The sequence below is a fragment of the Coenobita brevimanus genome, chromosome 16 (genome assembly GCF_032717465.1).
Source record: "Coenobita brevimanus isolate Jiangsu-jjx chromosome 16, ASM3271746v2, whole genome shotgun sequence".
Lineage (NCBI taxonomy): Eukaryota > Metazoa > Arthropoda > Malacostraca > Decapoda > Coenobitidae > Coenobita > Coenobita brevimanus.
Genome location: NC_136969.1, coordinates 32,535,235 through 32,550,645, shown reverse-complemented (window position 1 = coordinate 32,550,645; position 15,411 = coordinate 32,535,235). Strand labels below are relative to the sequence as shown.

The 15,411-nt window shown below is 41.7% G+C and overlaps 1 protein-coding gene across 1 annotated transcript in view; it reads left to right on the top strand.

Moving 5' to 3' along the window:
- Nucleotides 1-15,411, top strand: part of LOC145390878 (uncharacterized) — a 32,864-nt gene that overhangs the window by 608 nt on the left and 16,845 nt on the right. The window contains exons 2-8 of the mRNA XM_080265617.1: nucleotides 742-878; nucleotides 3,290-3,421; nucleotides 4,482-4,594; nucleotides 5,180-5,347; nucleotides 7,994-8,111; nucleotides 11,563-11,691; nucleotides 13,761-13,897. Coding sequence (XP_080121743.1) covers nucleotides 742-878; nucleotides 3,290-3,421; nucleotides 4,482-4,594; nucleotides 5,180-5,347; nucleotides 7,994-8,111; nucleotides 11,563-11,691; nucleotides 13,761-13,897 — 934 coding nt within the window. The remainder of the gene's footprint in view (nucleotides 1-741; nucleotides 879-3,289; nucleotides 3,422-4,481; nucleotides 4,595-5,179; nucleotides 5,348-7,993; nucleotides 8,112-11,562; nucleotides 11,692-13,760; nucleotides 13,898-15,411) is intronic.

Below are 15,411 nucleotides of genomic sequence, written 5' to 3'. Positions count from 1 at the left end.
AGGTCAGGTTCATCATCATCATCAGCCATTACAAGTCCACTGCTGAACAGAGGCCTCCCCCAACCTTCTCCATGAATTTCTTGACTGAGGCAATCCCTGCCATGTTTTCCCTGCAAATGTCTGTCTCATCTTTCCATCTCCTGTCTGGCCTTTTTCAGCTACGCTTACAGTTCCTTGGTGTCCAGTCAGGCAGCCTCTCTCTCCATCGATCGTCCCATATTCTTGCTACGTGACCTGCCCACCATTACTTCTGTTCTTTTATAACTTCTATAATGTCTTTGACTTTAGTCTGCTCCTTCACCCAAGTTGCTGTTTTCCTGTCACTTAAAGATATTCCCAACATTGACCTTTCCATTGCTCTCAGAGACCGGATTAGTTTATTCTCCATTGATTTTCGCTTCATACACATTGGTAAGCTACTTTTCATAATGTCTCTATCCCATTGGAGTCCAGAGTATTGGACAGAACTGGAATTTTTCAAGTCTTTATAAAGTAGGGAATCCCCAGGTAGGGACCTATGACCTTCGCGACTATGAGCCGATAGACAGAGGGCGGTACACTTAGTACCCTCCCAGTGCAATGCCTCGCCCAGCACCCCTGGGATCCAGTGGGAATTCACTAGCCATTTCACTGCCCTGCTCCCAACTCACACCCCCCTCTCTCATATACCTCTCCACTCTGTATTGTCCTGAATATTATTCAGTATCGGGATGGATATTTTCAAGAGCTCTTTTTTCACAGATGAAGACGAAGAATCCGAAGTGTCAAGGGTAGTGTTCCGACGCCTCTCGCAGACAACACAAACAGATGCACTTCTTGGTAACTTGGATGTCAGTGGCACGTCTGGCAAGCTCATTATTCGACCCAAAACAGTTCAGGTAGGTCTTATTACAGAAGAGATATAGCAACTAAGTTAAAGATAGAATGCAGTTCACCTTCAAGCATTTGGTTTCTTTGGTATCAGACAGTGTGTGAATTTGAGAATTTTACCTTTTATTTTTTTCTCTTCAGTTTGGTAGTCCAGTGACATAATGGAACAGCATGAATATTGAAACCCTGTTCTTATTAGATATGCATTACTGTTACTGCCTAATTAATAAAATAACCAGCGTTTATTGAGTTTTGTGTGTGTGTATGTGTGTGTGTGTGTGTGTCTGACTCTAGGCAAGGGCTTCAGGACCTACCCCAGGGCCCAGTAGTCCTCCTACACACCTCCACATGTCACCACTTTGGCGCCAACATCCACCACCCGTATTGAATAAATGCTTGGGCTGTCTTATACAGGACTGGTGTACTTATGACATGTCAGCTGGTCTTCTGGTAGATCAGTAAAGTCTGACAAAATCGCCTCCTAATCTTTTATCACCAGCACAACGCTGGGTGGTAACCATATAACTAAATCATACGTGCTCCCTACGTGTCAGCAAGTGGGTTGGTGGGGGGTTAGTGCCCCTCCCCATAAACAAATAACTCAGAGTCAAATGGCCACCCCTTACGGGATTATGGCGTCTGGCAATAGATAGTTAGATAAATTGATTACTGCTCCATCTAACCTTCTACTTTTGTTACAAAATGTTGTATTGGTTGACTTTGATACTAAGGAAACTTCATGGTATGGTCAAAACAAACACTGAACAGGGGAGCAAAACATTACTTAACTTGTAGCATTCTGAAGATAAATATAAGCAGACATTCATATAGTATATACACATATACCAGTATATACATATATGCAGTACTGTATATATGTCTGATCAGCTGGTCAGGTCAGGTGCGGGTAAGGGGATGGGTCTGTTATGATGTGGCAGGGGTAAACCAGCTCTGCTGTTGGGCCCTGCTGAGGATGTCACTGATTGCATTGCGCAGTTGACCCTTGTGCGGTGTGTTGCGGTGAGTATCTGTCCGTTCTCCCCTTTGGGGCTAAGATGCGAATGAATGTGTTTGAATGGATGAGTAAATGGGGAGTGTGTTGTCCTGTCTTGGCTACCTCCCTTTCCGTGGGGGAAACAGCCTAGGTATATAGATAGATAGATAGTATATACATACATACCACATGACCTGCTACTGTACATAAAAGTTTAGTAATACTAAAGATCCCTAAACTTTGTGGAGCACTGGCAACTTCATTAATTACATCTTAAGATACTGGTACCAGTAACAGAATTTATAACACACATGAGGGATGTATCCAGTACTGTATATGTGGGGGTTCTGAGAGGGACGATGATAATGGCATGTGGAATCATGCACAGCTTATTTAATAAACCATTCTTCATAATTAAATAAATGCATTGTAGCTGAAGTTGAATTTTGGTGTCCAAGATTCAGGCAACTTTAATCCCCTCAACACAGTGGCATATTTTTCGCTTTGTTCTTGATAGATGCATATGGCTGTACTCAGCATGAGAGATTTTTCAAATTGGGGGATTTAGATATACCACATCAACCCTTTTGCAACCAAGGTGCTCTCTTAATTTGAATAAATGTATCTGGTAGCAATAAGAATGACATTAACCCCTTCAAATTAGTGACATTTTTTTAATTATAATATATTACTCCTATTTGGTAGATGGGGTCACTCACCATCCACTCACTCGATGTAGTGCTGCACTTGGGTGTCTGCCCTTTCCTGTCTTCCTTCCTTCTTTCCTTCCTTCATTCTTTCCTTCCTTCTTTCCTTCCTTCTTTCCTTCCGTCATTCTTTCCTCTTCCTTCTCTCTACAGGTGACTCTACACTGAAACCATTTACTACGCTGGGTGGTAACCATTTAACCAAATTATGGCACCTGGTGGTCTAGTGGGTAATTAAGGTGCTCCAATCGGATTGACCCAGTGCAGGTTTATATCCAAGGGGTGTTCGGGGTTTATTGCTCACGTAATGCAACTCAGGGATGAGTGAGGCAGGTCACTGTCATCTTAAATGTCAGGACCAACTTGCCTAGCCCAGTGCTCCTATGCTCCTATGCTCCTAATGGGGCAACAATGGATTAGATGATGGATGAATGAATGATGATATTACTCCTATCTCCAAATTATTCTGTTCCTATTAGAAGAGCTTTTTGAAACTTGGGGCGTTACATACAGCCATCAGTAGTGAGTATAGTGGGGCTTTGTAGAGGTTGCATAGAGTTGTCTGGTGATAGCAGGAATAAAGTAGGAAATATTCATCGAACTGAAAAGGTTAAAGCACTTCTTTAAGCAAAAGTTAGTAAATACTGTATTTCAGAAAAGAATTTGCAGTTGAGGAACCTATACCCTATGCTGTAAATTTTTCTGCTTGCATTTTCAGGAGAGGATTCGTGAGCTGAATCTGAAAGCACGACAGTTTGCAGACACATTCATCGCCATCCAGACTGGTAATGGTCATGCTGGTCACGCACTGTCACGAACACCTGCTATTCATGACCCCAAGAGCTTACAGGTGTGGTATGAACATCTTCATTCTGATAACATATTTCATTGTTACTTAGGATACCATGAGACAGTATACTCAGGAGGCATGGCGGGGGTTCCACCGGCATAGATCGTGGGTCCAGGGCGAGATGGGGCTCGGGCCTGTGCTAGAGGGTACAGGGCATTGCAGTTCCCAGACTGCCGCTTCCGCCCAATAGAGAGGGGCCCGAACCTGGGAGTAGCACCCCAGGAGGCTGCCCTATCAGTGGGTGTATAATGGCGGGATAGTTGCAGTGCCAAGACGCTCTTGGAGGATGTCCCTGCAGCTGTCCTGGCAGGGTGCCCCGAGGCCACTACCACAGCCACTGGTAAGCTAGTGGACTAGGGGTCCCAGATCCATTGCCTGGACCTGGGACTGTGCAGTGAGTGGGACCTGTGCTGTGTCTGTCCCCGTTTATTAATACCGAAGATGACAAAACAAAATAAGTTTCAAAGCAAGCCTGAGGACAGTAAATCACCCATGGGGATGAGGGTGGGTTCATGGAATGTGGGAAGTTTGAGGGGAAGAGCAGGGGAAGTCGTTGAGGCATTCAGTAGGGGGTGGGTGGATGTGGTGTGTTTGCTGGAAGTCCGGTACAGGGGTGGATCAGCCAGAAAGATTGTTGGGAAGGACTGTTGCTATAAGTTGTTTTGGCAGGGGGGGACAGACGGATATGGAGGTGTTGGTGTGATGGTTGCGGAGAAATGGGTGGAATATGTTATGAATGTTTTAAGAGTAAGCTTGACAAGAGCAGGACCCCTTATTATGCATATTCCATCAGTTGTTGGTAGTGTTGTTGGTTTGGCTCCAGGCCCATCTGGGTACGAACCTGGTGGAATGCAAACCGAAGTTGTCTTTGTCCTGCTGTCCATCATCTCCCTTTCAGGGATGGATAGGGAGCTGAGGAAAATAATCAGACATCTGAACCACCTGGTTGTATCCGCACCACTACATAAGGTGTCTCTTTCCACCAGAAAAGAAAACTGACACATAAGCTTTAGCACCATAGTGCTGGAAGTAGAAGTAGCTTGGATGTTTGTCTTTGCAGTGTTCTCCATGGAATTCACCAAGACTGCTTAGTCCTGTGGATGTGAGGCACCTGATCACTTCAAGGTCCACAGAGAACCTCACACACATTCCCCCAGATGGCTCTCCTTGCAGGTAAAGTATGAATTACATGAGGCTTACATTTCATAAGTTTCTTAAGGTTTCCAGTCCAGTCACACATTTAATATTTAAGCCTTGCCATCTCCAAACAGTTTTGTTTTGTTGAGGAGGGACTTTTCAGAGTGAAGGATTTAATTTAACCTTCATAACCTTTCACTTCATTTGTTCATTCTGAGTTTGTTTAAATTGTCTGGTTGGCTACCGTTGATCCTCAGAAGTACCACTGTACTAGTGAAGTATAACAGCAACCTTGGTAACTAGCCACACAAATGTCACCCTTTAAAGCAGTTCAGCCACACTTAACAAAGTCCAGGCTGACACTCACATATTGTTGCAAATCTAATTCCCCATCTCATAATCCTTTCTCTCAGCATTTCCTAGCAACTGTGCAGAAGTACTGTACTAGGATTATCTAGTGTTGGAACTTGATTTATAATTCTTTTTTTTTTTTTTTCCCCTACTGTTCTTTTCATATTGTTTTCACTCACCACTCCTGTCATTGGTGTCCTTGCTTTTTTCCTCATTACTTCTGGTATTATTCTCACCACCTCTCTCCTTTGTCACCAATGCTCTGTGCAGACCAAAATGGGTTCGGAAGAGTCTGAGGAGGAGGAAACATGAAGAAAACAGCACTGATAATGATGGGAGAACAAGACAAAGGAAACTAGAAGATGAGGCCAAGGAGCTGTGCAACTCAACAAGTGATGAACTGGCCTCTGCCCTTGACTCTTTAGCAAGCAGAGGACGGTTAGTAAACTTAATCTGATGGAATAGTACTCTAGTAGTAGTAGTACAGTAGTCTATTAGTAGCAGTAATGGTAGTAGTAATGGCAGAATAGTAGTAGTAGTTGCAATCCCAGGCTCATCTGAAATGTGAACCCTGTGAACTGTAGGCTGAAATAGCCCTGATACTGCAGTCACTCATTGTGTTTTCAGGGAATAGAGAGAGGGAGCTGAAGAACATTTCCATAGTTAGGCAGAGGAGTTGCTCAGTTATGTTGGTGCCACAATGTGAAGATATCCCTCTCTAGCATCTGAAGTTCATAGAGACAGAGTAGAGTGAACAGTGACAAGTAAAATGGATTGCATGGGTTATGTGGAGAGAATGAAGCGTAACCGGTGCAGAGGTAGCTGACTTTTGTTTTTAACCTCTCAGGTGTTGGGATGTCCTTTTTTGTTTTTTCCTTACTATCTCTCGACAGTCCTATGCAGGTTAAGATAAACTTTTCAAACTGGAGAGGTTAAACACAGAATAGCCTTAATAAACCATAAACCCTCTCAGTAAGAGAGGCTTTTGTAATCATCTTTGGATAAATTTCATAGTTATATCAGAGTGGTGTATGGAGGCCATAACCTAATCCCTCCAATCTGAAAAATCTATCCTAAGCTGAATAAAGTTATATGTACAACTCAGGGAGCAGTGAATTGGAATTTTGTCTTTATCTCACAGAAACTGGTCAGTGACACCAAGTTGATTGATATGGGGTTGTTGGGAGTGGAGCATATTCAAGTTTCTGAGTAAAGTGGACTTCATGGTATGCTTAGTTTGATGGGTGAAGTTTGAGTTAAGTGTAATATTATGAAAGAGAGATTGAAATTGAAAAGAATATGAGTGTTAAGGTGCTTGGTGGTCTAGTGGCTACAAGGCTCCAGTGGGTGTCATGACTATGGCATGTACACAAGTCTGACCCCTCAGAGGTAGCAAGAGGTAGATTTAGTAGAAGTTCTTGGGAGAAAGGAGCAGACTAACTGATTTCTATAGATTTGGATTTTGCATTAGGCAGCAAGAGAGGTCATGCATTTATCAGTGAAAAAGTTAGAACTAGTAGAGTGTCTGGCATGTTTGGTAATGAAAATATATGATGGTTCAAGAATGTGTGAGAGTGAGTGGAGTAGGCACTGAGGAGTTTTCAGTAAAGGTTGATGTGCATCTAGGCTCTGTCTATACTCGTCTCCTGTGTATCTTGATGTTTGAAGTACTGTTGTGAGATTTCAGGTCTGTGAGTTGCTATATGCAGATGATTTGGTGCTGATTTTTGATAGCAAGGATTGTGCTGCAGGGAGATATGGGAAATGGAGAGAGAGTATCCAGTCTAGGAATGTTGATGTGAGGAAGACAAATACAGGTATTGTAGTTGCTGGGATGGACCAAGGCCCATATTCTTGGTGGTTAAGGAACTTCCCTAACACCTCTTCCTAGGCAATAATTTTGCATACTGCACTCTACCGTCCTCTTGTGTGCTACATAAATCCTTCTAATATTGCCATACTCTGCATAAATAGTGTACAGAAGGATATTAACCACCTGTATTCATAAATAAATAGATAAGGAAGATGCGATAGGAAGCCTCCTTAAGCTGAGAAAATACTGGCCTAAGTCTCACTGATGTAAAGTGGATAATTGTCTTATGCTATATGCAGGAAAGTGTTGGTAGTAACTCCATCTTATGTGGTGTTTGTTAAGGTTGGGTACATAAGGGAGTTGGTGATGTGAATGTTAGATTGCAGCTAAGTAAATTGGAGCATACCATATGCATGGGAGATTACTGTATGTGGTCCAGTGAGGGCTGGAGGAGGGTGATGTAAGGGATATGACTCTTAGTGTGCTGTTTAGTTTTGCTACTTTGAGGAAATGATAAACATGGGGCTAGTGCAGATGGTAGCTGAATTACAGGGGTTTGAAGTGGTTGGAAGGAATTTAGAGAGGTGTTACCCCTTACAATGTGGGGACTCTGTGTATGAATGGGAAATTTTATTCATCTTGTACATATAGTATGTTGTTGTGGTAGTGAAACGTGAGGAATAGCTGTGGAAAATATTAACAGTACTGAGTGTAATGGATTGAGAATAGTGAGATGCTTGAGTAATGCCACACAGAGGGACAGAACAACATGTGCAGATTTCAGAGAATGCTTGACCATGGAGAATGTTAGTGATGTGCACAAGTAGACTGAGGTGATTTGGATGTATAGAGAGAATATGTGAAAGTAACTGCCTGAAGTGCTATACTGACCTGAACATGGAAGGACAAATACCATGTGGGTAGATTAAGGAAAATGTGGAATGATATCCTGAGAAGGGACCTCAGGGTTTTGAGGCTTAACCAGAATGCTGGGAGAGACCAAGCTGCTTAAAAAGCTGCCATTAGGTTTAAGGGAAAACAAAAATGGCTGAGCCATGCAAGCATGGAACATTGCCTTACAATATATATAGAGTATACTTTATGTATGTAAGTACAGTATACATGACTATGGTAATCTCTCGCTGTTTTACTAATTTTAAGTTTGAGCATGACCAATAAACTTGTGAATATATACAAGTACAGTATATGAAATCTGGTGATTAAATATGGCTAATATGTTAGGTTCATAACTTTATTGTATTTCCTTTCAGGGTGTTAACTCCATATGAAGCAAAGAGTTTAGTGGCTTTGCTCTACTCTGATGACAAATCTTTGGTTGAAAGAGCTTTGGTGTCTATAGCAAACTGTGCTGCCTTCAGTGTAAACTTGGTAAGTATGAAGGAGCCTTGTATTGTAGATTCCATCCATCATCCAATCATGTTGGCCAATAAGGAGCATAGGAACCTGGGGCAAAGCAAGTTGGTCCTGACACTTAAAATGAGAGTGACCAGCCTCACTCATCCCTGAGTGATATTATGTGAGCAATAAATCCCAACCACCCCTTGGATATAAACCTACATAGGCTCAATCCAATTGGAGCACCTTCATTACCCACTAAACCACCAGGCACCATAATTTGGTTACCGTATTTGCCGGTGTACAGGGTGACTCTTGAACCACATAAAAAAAAGCCCAAAATAGGGGGTCATTCTAAACTCTAGGTATAAAATCCTAACCTCTACATCCTGTGGTTATGGGATCCATAGGCTTGATAGGGAACATCACCAAACACTCATCTTGACCCTTGTTTCCCTGAATATAGTACATATAGGTCAAAACCTGTTTAAATTACTAACATCATCATCAAACACAACTTGTTTTCTATATGAAGACAAACTTTTATAAAAAATATCTCCATGGGTATGGCCATGAGGACATATGAAAGTTGAGTAACCTGTTGAGCCCACACCATGAATATCAGCGTGTCGCGGTAGAAACTGGCTGGGTTGTTTACAAATTACCACCAAGCGCGGGGTTGCCAGATCTGATGCAGGGCTTATTACGGACAGTGATAAACAACAGTGACATTGGATTAATATCAGTCCTACAACCACTTGATGTCTGTCTGAATAATCCATTCAAAGACCGCATCCGTGAGCAGTGGAACGAGCGAATGATCAGTGGTAAAAATTCTTATACGAGTGGTGGGAATATGCGTGCTACAGGTCTGGATAAGCTGTGATGTTAATATCAAGGCATGGAATGATGTGTCTGTGGGAACAGTCATCAACTCATTCAAGAAATGTGGAATATCCAGTTCAGTTGATGGCACAGAAGATAACAGTTTGTGGGCAGATGAGGAAGAGGAAGCCAATGCCGAAGCTACACCTTTGAAGAACTGCAAACTTTAGTGCAGGATGAAGTTTATGAACTGATGATTTCTGATGTGGATGATACTGATTTTGAAGGTTTTTAATCACTGACAGTTGATGTGATGACTTTAATAAAATGTAACTTTACTTTAACCTATTATATAAAATTCACAGTAACATGCTTTTAAGTTTTTAACACAGTATGAGTTTATACTCGAATATTAACTTATAACTCATTTTGATAACGGAGGTGGCACATGCAGCCTAGATAGCCTGTGAAACCTATAGAAGAAGCTAGTTTAAAGTAAAACCTAAGGCTGTGTTGCTTAGCAGCATGTTAATAGTATCACTTCACTGGTCAGTGGGAAGAGTGATAAAGGACTGGGGTTACTGGGGCAGCAATATGTCAGTGTCTAAAGAGTTGGGGCTTGTCTTATGTACAGAGCATACCTCTAAACCCACATTTTGAATGGAAATATCGGGAGTAGTCATATACACAGGTCGCCCTTATACACCAGCATATACGGTATATGGTTACCCCCCAGCGTAGTAAATGGTTTCCTGGTGTACAGGAAACCATTTGGCTTGTTACTCAGTGCAGAGTCACGCATAGGCAGAAGGAAGAGGAAAGAATGAAGGAAAGAAAGACAGAAGAGGAAGGATGAAAGAGAGGAAAGGGCAGACACCCAAAGCAGCATTACATTGAGTATTGTGCAAATAAACCTTAGTACTGTGTAGTTATTTATTGTATCAATAAATGTGTTGCAAATTTTGTGTACCAAAAAAAACTTCGATTGTTTTGTCCATTTCATTTTGGTTATTATTAGTCTATCTATCTATCTATCTATAGCCTGACGCCCTAATCCCGCAAAGGGTGGCTGCAGACAAAACGCCTCCAAGTCGCTCTGTCACCCACCATTTGACTACCCTCCCCCCTACTCACCCCTTCCCCCTCATATACCTCTCTACTCCATCCCTCCACCTCGGATCATGCTAATGCATTAGATGCACTATTTTGACAAGTTTTGTTACTGAACTTAAGATGCTAGTACAAGTGAAACCTGTAATTCTGACATGTACATACAGTAAGACCTCACTACAACGGACTAATTGGGGCCCAAACCATTCCGAGAAAAGCGAAATTCCAATAAAAACGACGTCCGGACACCCCCTGCTATCCTGGACTTTTCCCAGTTTATGAGACATTAGTCCGGATCACACTAACAGGTTTTAAACTGTTTTCACTATTCTTGCAGTACTGTACTGTACATTATTATACCTTCACTACATTAATTAAGTGGTATAATATATGAAATAATACTGTACTGTACTCTGGCAAACATGTCTTTTATTTACCTTATAGTGGTGAACATAGCTGAAGTGGTCAGGCAGTCCGGACTGCTTCTGGCTTTATCGGACTTTTTTCGATATACAGTACATCCCCACAGTACGCGAGTTCCGAGTATACGATCCCCCTTGTACACGAGGACTTTTTTTGTGTGTGTGTGTGTGTGTGTGTATTTTTTATTAGTATGTGAATTGAACTCCTTGTAAGCGAGACAGGCAGCAAAGCGTGGCCCAAATCCGGGGTTACCCCGAGTATGCAACATTGCCCCCCCAAAAGCAATAATGGGTAAAGGTGAGCAGCCATATTCTTGTTGGTTTAGTTAATTCATATCCCTGTTGATTTACCTAGTAAAGCCATAATCTTGTTGGTTTACTTTATCTAAGGTAATATGTCTTAGATAGTTTCCCTGTATAGTACAATAATAGGGGGAGGCGGTGGCTCAATTGGTAGAGAGGCTGCTTGCAGTCCTAACGGACCCAGGTTCGAATCCTGGCTGGGGCAGGGAACAGTTTAAGGGTTTGAATTTCATTAAATCAGGCTTTACTGATCTACCAGAAGACCCGCCGACATGTTGTAAAAATACCTCCGCTAATATCAATACGCTAGTCCTGTATGAGACAGCCCTAGCATGTATTCAATATGGACGGTGGGTGTTAGCGCCGAAGTGGTGACATGTAGAAGTGTATGGTATGTAGGAGGACTGCTGGGCCTTGATAGCAGGCTGGGAAGCCTATGCCCAGAGTTGGACACATAAAAAAAAAAAAAAAACTTAGGTCTGAAAGGCATCCCAAGGGTTGCCCATGAAGGGGGGTGCCACCCATATGTAATTTTTCCCATAAGTTTATGTATTCATAGTACACGAATTCCTAGTACGCGACATCCTCTGTCGCCCATATAGGCGCATAATAGGGGGATGTACTGTATTGGAATTTAGTCCGGTAGCTCCTCGATTCCAATAAAAGCAAATTCCGTTCTTTTGAAGTCTGTTATATCGAGGTTTTACTGTACTGTACTCACATTTTCCAGGTTAGAGAAAATAACTTTTATTAACCCCTCTGTGGAAGGGAAATCTTGACAAGAGAAAGGATATCTTGCACTAACAAAGTTTTCAATATTCCAGGATTTTTTGCGTGAAGTAGGTTGTATCCACCGCCTTACTACCCTGCTGGATGACCCTGAGGTGCGGCTGCCAGCAGTTCAGACTCTAGGCAATGTTGTGTTGTCTGAGGAAAATATACGGCAAGCGAAGGTCAGAAGTGTTTGTGTATTTACCTAGTTGTGATAAACAGGAAATGAGCTATGCTCATGGGATCCCATCTCTGTGTCTCAGCCAGTCAAACATTGCTTTAAACTCATTTAAGTTTTTGGACGAGACGATCTCTTTGTCGGAGCTATGCCACAGGTCAGTGCATCTGTACGGAAAACTGTATTTCTTGATATCCTTCAAGCAACTTGTCCTTTTAAATTTATTTCCATTTCCACTTGTTGCTCCCCCATTCCATACAAACAGATCTTCTCTGTAAAATTTGTCTACTCTCATCATGGCCCTGAATACTGCAATCATGTCACCCCTCTCTCTTCTTTCTTCTAAGGAAGGCAAACCTAGCTTTTCTAGTCTTTCTTTGTACAATAGATCTGCCAAGCTAGGGACTATCTTGGTTTCTACCCTTTGTGTTCTCTTAATCTTGTTTATATCTTTCTTGTTTCTCAGTCACTTTCTGTAGGTGTGTAACCATATCTTACAAACTCTTCTGGTATTAGCCTCATTCCATGCCCTTGTGTTTGTGGTGGGGGAGGAGAGTCTGAAGGTAGCCTTGAAAATGAATATGAAATAGATGAAAATTGTCTTCAACAGACATGTTTTTTCACATCCAGTAAAAGTAGGAGATGAAGAACTTGAATGTGTTGAGGAATGCATATACCTTGGGCTGGCTTTTCAGGCAGACCCAATCCATGAGAAGGAAATCAAGTGAAGAACAGGAATGGGATGAAGGCCTTTTGGCAGGCTAAGTACACATACATGAAAGATAAGCAATTACAGTACCATTATGCTAAAGGAGATGGCTGTATAATCATTGTGTCCCTCCTGTTGTAACTTATGAATCAGAAGCATGGAATCAAACAAAATCCTTCGTACATAAACTTATGAGTGCCCAGAGAGGAATGGAAAGGATCATGGTAGGGGTCACATAGAGAGAGGGAGAGAAAGAGAGCGCTTCATGAATAAGAGAACAGACAAGAGTAGCAGCTATATCACTATACTCAAAAGCATAATGGACGTGGACAGAATACATCCTTCGTACATCAGATAACAGATGGACAACCAGGGTTATTGGATGACATCCCAAAGGTGGAATGAGAGGAAGAGGTAGGCAGAGGATGAGATGGCGAGATGTTATTCAGAGATTTGTTGGAACTGGATGAACAGGCTAGCAGCCAATAGATCAGAGTGAAAAAAGATGGGAGAAGCTTTTGTCCTACATTAAACTGAATCAGGCTGATAATGATGATGATGGTGAGAATTCATAACTGCACACTTTTTACTAGAAGCAGAATGAACAACTAAGAACTGAAATAAGTTTTTCTATGACGTAGGAAAGCAGTTATGCATTTGGGAGGCTATTACTACAGTCTTTAGATTTATGGGCTCCATTACAAAAAACACATTTAGGAACTTTATTTTTTCTAGTACACTTTTGCAGATGTGTGACCAAAACCCAGGTAGTGATGACACTGAGCAACCCAGAATTTGTCGAAGGCATGGCATTTTGTGAGACATAAGTGTAGTTGCTCTATTTGTCATTTGAGGAGTGCACTTCAGGAGACATCTTTAAGACAGCAATTTTTGTATCATTCTTCTTGCTTGTAAAGAGGAGCTTCAGAGTGCAACCACTGTCCACAAACATCTTATGTTTGTTGTTCATATTCAGAATGATATCTGAGTCATCCAGGGAGAGAGAGAACCTGTTATGATCATCTTTGACATCATTTTCTGTAGCACTGATAATCAGTAATCATCATCAGAGCCAGATTGATGTTTGAACATCTCATTTACTGTGTAAAGAAATTACAGAATCATCAGCTAAGATAACGATGTAATATACTCAGTGTAGGTTTATAAGAAATAATGTATGTATTACAGTGCTGCCATTTTGTTATTTTTTACATTTACCTCTTCAGTAAAAGTAGTTTCTTGAAATAAATAAAGCAGGCTTGCCAGTTTCCTCCAATTTACAGTTCCATTTGCTTGGGAAAAATGAAGCTTTTGAAATATGCCCTCTGCTCTCCTCCTCATGTAAGTCCTTCTTCTGAATACAGGCATGTCTCCCCATGTTGATGGACTTGGTGCAGGACAGCCAGGGTGATGATGGGCTGAGGCTTGCTGCCTTGGTAGTCCTAACTAATATGGCCACCACCAGTGAGTGGCATGATGCATATTGCCCTCTTTTACATAGGTAAGTTGCACAGTGTGGCATAAAAGTTTGCCAGATATGTTGCCTTATCCGCTTCTCACTTCCCTCTGCTGGCTAATATCCCAAAGCTGAGAGAGAATTGGTATGTTTCTCTGACCAAAAATAATTCTCAGTGATATGATGAGTCAGGGAAGTAAACAATGGGCAAGCCATAAATGTGAAGTAGATGCAGTAAAATAGCAGGCAAAGCTTTTACTCTGACCATACAGTACACCACATGCCCCATCAGTCATGAAGAAAGCAGCATAGGTTATTGAGTTCTAACATTTTAGGTGAGGGGACTGGTCATAAATTTCTGGACTGAATAATCTAGCCCTGGGTCCCTGCACTCCTGACGGACAGACAGAATTGGGTGATTGATGAATCAAGCCACTCATACTTGAGCAGCATTTTGTGAGTAGTAAAGTCAAACCTTCAAAAGAACTTGCATTTGGTCAGCATTTTATAATCCACCGGACCTTCAAGTGCCCATTTCCATCATCCTTATACCTTTGATTATCTAGAATGCCTAAAAGGGTCAATAACTCCATTCACTTGTGTGTTCATTTGTATATTCAAGTTTTGTTTTATTTCTTTTTAATTAGGTGATCAAGGCTGATGCATGTAGGCATGTTGGAGGCTTGATACACGATACGGGACTATATGAAAACGAGTGCCTGTTTTCACCCATACTATTTGATTTGTTTCTGTAGTTCTCTCCTGTTCCCAACAGGTTACAAAAGAGAGATGTACTTATTGATGGACACTCTCTTTGCAACAAATCTGACAGACTGGGGATCATTTTGGTTACTGTTCTTTGTATTCTCTCAATCTTGTTTAAATCTTTCTTTTTCTGTGGGGACCACACTACTGCTGCATATTCTAACCTGGGGCGAATCATGGCCACTATCAATTTTTACATCATCTCCTCATCCATATAATGAAAAGCTACTCTTATATTAGTCAGGTGTTTATACGTCTCTCTAACTGTCTTGTTAATGTGTTTTTCAGGTGACAAATTGTCCTGGACCAGCACACCCAAATCTTTCTCTTCTCTCGCTTTTGTGATTGGTTCATTACCCATCAAATAATTCAGTGATGGCCTTTTGGTACTTTTACCCATTTCCAATATTTTACATTTCTTTGCATTGAATTTCATTTCTCACATCTGGCTTCATTCGTGTATCCTATCCAGATCCTCCTGCAGCATTTTACAATCCTCCTCAACCTCTACCTTCCTCAAGATCTTTGCATCATCAGCAGACAGACTTGCATAACTGTTCATTCCATCTACCATATCATTTACAGTATGTAAATCAGGAACATTACTGGTGCCAACACTGAGCCCTGTGGGACTCCATTTGTTACTTCCCTCCATCCAGACATCCTATCCTTTATTGCTGTCCTCATTTGTCTGTCTCTCAAAAAGTCTCTCATCCATTCCAGGAGGTTCTCCTTCAGTCCTCCTATATGCTCTAGTTTCCACATTAGTCTCTTATGGGGTACCTTGTCAAAGG